At 37.5% G+C, this 6,229-nt stretch overlaps 1 protein-coding gene across 3 annotated transcripts in view; it reads right to left on the bottom strand.

Moving 5' to 3' along the window:
* Window positions 1–5,899, bottom strand: part of LOC117953190 (CD209 antigen-like protein C) — an 8,588-nt gene extending 2,689 nt beyond the window's left edge. The window contains exons 1-4 of one of the 3 annotated variants that reach the window (XM_034886009.1): window positions 5,744–5,899; window positions 5,563–5,661; window positions 3,689–3,832; window positions 527–664 (exon numbers count right to left, since the gene is read on the bottom strand). In XM_034886009.1, coding sequence (XP_034741900.1) covers window positions 527–664; window positions 3,689–3,832; window positions 5,563–5,661; window positions 5,744–5,813 — 451 coding nt within the window. In that variant the 5' untranslated portion in view covers window positions 5,814–5,899. Of the gene's footprint in view, window positions 1–526; window positions 665–3,688; window positions 3,857–5,562; window positions 5,662–5,743 lie in introns of all 3 variants that reach the window. The other 2 variants (XM_034886008.1, XM_034886010.1) reach the window with 2 other exon arrangements.
* Window positions 5,900–6,229: the final 330 nt, after the last annotated feature.

Below are 6,229 nucleotides of genomic sequence, written 5' to 3'. Positions count from 1 at the left end.
GCAGTTCTGAAGGCAAAAGGGGGTCCAACCCGTTACTAGCATGGGGTACCTAATAAAGTGGCCGGTGAGTGTAGAATAAGTATAGAATAGAATTGTCACTTACTTGAATATATTGTAGCAATGTAGCAACATGCAGGGAAAGAGGACACAGTTTTGCCAGGGTTTTGGACTGACATTGGCCAGACTAAATCATAAAGAAGATACTAAGAAAATCTCATTACAATACAGGGTGACTGTATTGTAATGAGACATGGAGGACAGCTTATTCACTGGCCTGGAGACACTCAGTCAGGTTGGGAGCTGATCAACATAATGAGGCGTGGTCGGAAATAATCAGGAGACATTTCTCAGAAAAACAAACCAACTTCTGTCTTCATGTCATGTATAATATTTTCAAAAAACTTGATATGCATTTTTTACCCATGATAGTGAAAGATAACCAAAATCTCAGATCTCATCACAATGCAAGGTGACTGAGTAAAAATGTTACAGCAAGTTAATCTAAATACCAGATGCAAGAACTCACTCTGTTGAAGCCTGTCCAACTCTTCAGCCATTACAGTGAGCCTGGAGTTCAGCCGGTCTCTCTCTTCAGTGAGGGAAGAAGACTTGTTCTCACTGGCCTGGAGACGCTCAGTCAGGTTGGTCTTGATAGTGGAGAGCTCTGCAGCTGATCCACGTAATGTCCCATGGTCTGAAATCACCAAGACACAAGCCACCTTCTGCATTCATGTCATGTCTTATGTATTTCATGAGACTGCATTTCTCTTAATTTGCTATTCCTGTGACATAGCAACGTTTGTAGTGAACTCTGCAGTAGACTTTAGTAAGTCTTTTTTTCCACTGCAGTTTTATCACTACTAAATATCACTGCGGCTGTTACAGTTTTTTTTCAATTGCTGACAGTGGTCACAACTGAAGCCACGTACAAAAGTCTTACCACAGTCTGCATTGCCAACAGTCAACGGAGCTAAATGTCACGGGGCGGAGGTTGATTTTATTGAGCAAGCTTTTATATTTGGATTTGCTGTGTTTTTACCCTTTTTTACTGCAAGTTTTTGTATTTGTATTTGCTGCGTTTTTAGTATTGGCTGTGTTTTTATCTTATATTGCATGCTTTTATTGTAAAATGTTGTGTGTTTTTAAAAGGTTTTTACTTTCGCCTTGACACGTGGACTATTTAGTTTAAGAGTTTGCACCTAGGGAAAAAAGGAGAAAATTTACTTCCTTTTTTAAGATTAAGGGAGCACCACGGAACATCCAGAACCTAGTTGGCGCAAAAACAGGATGGAGCAGACAGGCAGCGGGTCTGGAGGACGAGACCTGGAGGACGCATTGAGATATTGTAAATGCAAACACCAATCACCAGCGATTTGGGAGAAGGTTAAACTTCTTTGCCCTAACACGTAAGTCTCTTTTCAGACCAGTGTTTGGCAATCAACCAAAATGTATTTATATAGCACTTTACAGCAACCAGAAGGTATCCAAAGTGCTTAACATCCGAATGAAAAAAACACATGTCATACAATAGAAAGAGTGAACAAAGAAAACAGTAAAGTCAGAAAAAGGTTACAAAGTTCCAGAGCCTGATCACCCCCACCGTTCATACCTGGACCCTTGGGACTTCTAAAACTCGCTGATTAGAAGAACGCAACGACCGGTTGTGCTCCCTCAAAGTTAAAATTTCAGACAAATACTCTGAGGCCAGCTTTAATAAAATATAAAATCAATTCTAACACGCACCAGGAGCCAATGCAGGGTGTGGAGAACAGGAGTGATGTGTGCACGTCAAGATGTATTTGTTAAAAAGCGTGCAGCAGCGTTTTGCACAAGTTGAAGGCGTGAGATGGACGTCTGATTTCAACCAACATAGAGATCATTAATGTAGTACAAGCTTGAACTAATAAAAGCATGAATGGCCTTTTCTAAGTCATGCCTGCTCAGAAAGGGCTTAACTTTAGCCAGCAGGCTAAGCTGGAAAAAGCAAATTTTAACATTACTGATCTGCTTATCAAATTTCATGCTGCAATCAAAAGTAACCCCCAAGTTTTGGATAGATGATCTAGTGTATGTTGCTAAAGCTCCCAAACTCAAAGCTGGACCATTTTGCATGCCTGGAGTACTAAAAAATAATACACTCCGTTTTACCTACATTCAAGTTAAGAAAGTTGTCAGAAAGCCACAAGTTAATATCAGTGATACAACCAAGCAAGGAGTTTAGTGTAATACTGTAATTTGCTTTCATAGAGAAATAGATTTGCAAATCATCTGCATAGCAATGAAAAGAGAGGTTGTGCTTTCCTATAATAGCTCCTAAAAGCAGCATATACTGTATAAAGAAAACAGAATGGGCCCAAGAATGGATCCCTGGGGTACCCCACAAGAGAGAGGAGCAACTGACAAGGAGAGGTCACTAATCACAACAGAAAAGTTCCTATTTAACAGATAGGCGCTAAATCATTTGAGTGCCGACCCTCTGATGCCTACACAATTCTCAAGGCAAGGGAGGCAGACTGCAGGACTAAAATAGTAGGATTCCCGGCATCTACAGACAAGGAAATATCATCATTATGTACTCAACAGTGTAGATTCATTGCTGTGACGTGATCTATAACCAGATTGAAAATTTTCAAACACAGATCAGTTGTAAAAAGACTTGTAACTATGTACTTTTTTTTTTCTAAAACCGTTGAAAGAAAAAGCAAATGAGAGACTGGTCTAAAATTGGACAACACTGTGAGGTCAGGATTAGGCTTCTTAAGTAGGGTCCTGACCACAGCATGTTTTAAAGGCAGCTAGGACAGAACCTAAAGTATGATAGGAATTAAAAAAGTAAGAAGACTCGCCCCAATGGTGCTACAAAAAACCTCCTTCACCATTTTGGCGGGTATGATGTCTAGGGGACAGTTGGTGGCTTTCATGTGTTGTACAACCACACTAAGGAACATCAGAGAAACTGCCTTAAATTCCTCAAACACAGCTGAGTGTGTAGGAGAAGTAGACAAAAACACCCTAAAATTAGCACTGGTGATTTTAGATGCTACTTTGTCAATTAAATAGTCGAGAAATATACTTATTGACACATCTGTCGGAGCAGAGGTGCATAGATTTATAATAGTTAATAGTATTAAATAACACTCTAGGTTAATGGCAACTGCTAGCTATGAGAGAAGAGAGCTGCTGTATTCATGCATACATATATAATTAAAATGACAGATAAATAAGGCCATGTTCTTCTCAGCACAGTCTTCCAAAATTGAAAGTCATTCAAACAAACAAAAAAAATGTCCCATGTTCAAACAGAGTAGGAAGAAGTTGATATACAACTTATCAGGTCTCAAGCCCCTTTCTCTACTTTTATCATTTAGTAAATCTTATGCTTCAGTTATTTACACATCATAGGCACTGAGACATGGAGGACAGCTTATTCACTGGCTTGGAGACACTCAGTCAGGTTGGGAGCTGATCAACATAATGAGGCGTGGTCGGAAATAATCAGGAGACATTTCTCACAAAAACAAAACAACTTCTGTCTTCATGTCATGTATAATATTTTCACAAAACTTGATATGCATTTTTTTCCCATGATAGTGAAAGATAACCAAAATCTCAGATCTCATCACAATGCAAGGTGACTGAGTAAAAATGTTACAGCAAGTAAATCTAAATACCAGATGCAAGAACTCACTCTGTTGAAGCCTGTCCAACTCTTCAGCCATTTCAGTGAGCCTGGAGTTCAGCCGGTCTCTCTCTTCAGTGAGGGAAGAAGACTTGTTCTCACTGGCCTGGAGACGCTCAGTCAGGTTGGTCTTGATAGTGGAGAGCTCTGCAGCTGATCCACGTAATGTCCCATGGTCTGAAATCCCCAAGACACAAGCCACCTTCTGCATTCATGTCATGTCTTATGTATTTCATGAGACTGCATTTCTCTTAATTTGCTATTCCTGTGACATAGCAACGTTTGTAGTGAACTCTGCAGTAGACTTTAGTAAGTCTTTTTTTCCACTGCAGTTTTATCACTACTAAATATCACTGCGGCTGTTACAGTTTTTTTTCAATTGCTGACAGTGGTCACAACTGAAGCCACGTACAAAAGTCTTACCACAGTCTGCATTGCCAACAGTCAACGGAGCTAAATGTCACGGGGCGGAGGTTGATTTTATTGAGCAAGCTTTTATATTTGGATTTGCTGTGTTTTTATCTTATTTTACTGCAAGTTTTTGTATTTGTATTTGCTGCGTTTTTAGTATTGGCTGTGTGGCAGATGCATACATACACAAACACATTTACACTTTTTTAGTTTTTGTTGCTTTTCTTCCCTTTTCTCTTCTTCTTTCTATACCATCTATCTATAGCAGATTAAATAACACATACATAGTAGACTTAGTATATAGATATATTAGTATATAGATATACCAGTATATAGATATATCGGTATATAAATATATTAGTATATAGATATACTAGTATATAAATGCCAAGAAACCATACAGTCTTTCTATAATTCTATCACTTTAAATTCTTTTTATATTCTTTATTACATTTATATAATATATGCTATATTATATATAGCATATATTTGTATACTTTAATACATGCTTTATTTAATATATTTTTGGGAATTTGGAGAGCAATGAAACAGGTCTGAAGTTTGAAAGTGTATGCTTTTCACCAGCCTTATATATTGGTATAAGTTTTCAGAGATTGATTACATACATGCGTTAGAGGTTTGACAACACAGCCAATAATACTTTGGACCATAAACATGTCAATACCATTCCAGTCAGTGGACTTTTTTTTTTTCTTAAATTTGTTAACAATCTCAATAATTTATTTTTCATCCATTCCCTTAACAAACATAGAGTCATTAATATTTACAATTTTTCTTAACACATCATTCATACTGCCAACCTTTGTAAAGTCCCCAGCTAAACCTGGACAAACTCCAATAATATAATCATTAAATTAATTTGCAGCTAAATTCATATCCTTAACCTCTATATTGTTTTTTGTCAGGAAATAGTTAGTGTCTACTGTTGTGCCTTTATTTTTCTTGATAATTTCATTCAGTACCTTCCAGGTGTTTTTATATTACTTCTGTTTGTCCTCTAATAATTAACTATAACATTTCTTTTTATTGCTTCTCATGATTCTGGTCAGTTTGTTTTTTGTATATCTTATATTTATGTTCTGCTTCTTTTGTTCTCTTCTTTAAAAACTCTTTATGTAATACATTTTTCTTCTTACATGCATTTAATATTCCGTTAGTTAGCCACGGTTTATCTGTGTCTGTGTCTGGTCATTGTGTAAATGTTGTTGTCCTTCCTGGTCTTTGTGTAGCTATGTGTGTTTGCAAAAACGGGCAGATGATCACTGACAATTAGTCCACTTTCAACTTTATAGTCAATCACGTTGGTAAATATATTATCAATTAGTGTAGCACTACTGTTTGTAATTCTGGTAGGTCAAGTGACTGAGGGATACAAACCAGTACTATACATCAGGTTAATGAACTCTGTCGTTTTGTTGTTACTTTAACTTCTGAATGTGATTTAGACTTACAGTGGACACTGAGGCCGATGATCCCAGCCAGCAGGAAAACACTCAGCAGCCCCAGACACAGAACAGCTCCATGAAATCTCCTCCCGGAGCTCCTGGGACCTAAACACAGAGAAGACCATTTAATCAGATGCTAACATACAGATCAGTGTGTCAGCCTCTCTGTCTGACTGATCATTCTTACCTGTCTGATTTGTCGAAAGTCTTGGGTTAACAGGCTTGTCATATTCAACATTGGCATAGATGTCATCCATCACTCATAAAGTGTCAAAATATTTCGTGAAAGGTCAGCGCAGCAGCACAGACTGCATCCCATATAAGGGATCTAAGTACAGTATTTATGTATTTTTGTTGGTTTCGATTTGCCAGTGTCTCACCCTCTGAGGAAGTCACAATTTCCGGAGCTGGTAAAAGAAGTTTCTATGACAGTCCCCTCCTCTCATTATGAGACATCAATCTATCTATCTATCTATCTATCTATCTATCTATCTATCTATCTACCTACCGATGACAGATATGAGATTAGTATTTTTACAGGTAGAAACAATACAAGAATATTGTATTTAAGTAAAAGTAAGTGGTCCAGTTAAAACACTGTCTGAGTAAACATTACTGTGCTACATTTCTAAAAGGTAAGAAACACAATGCAAACTCATTGCTGAATATCACT

This window comes from Etheostoma cragini, chromosome 11 (genome assembly GCF_013103735.1).
Source record: "Etheostoma cragini isolate CJK2018 chromosome 11, CSU_Ecrag_1.0, whole genome shotgun sequence".
NCBI classification, from domain to species: domain Eukaryota; kingdom Metazoa; phylum Chordata; class Actinopteri; order Perciformes; family Percidae; genus Etheostoma; species Etheostoma cragini.
Note: the sequence above shows the minus strand (reverse complement) of the source record. Positions and strands in the feature narration are given on the sequence as shown.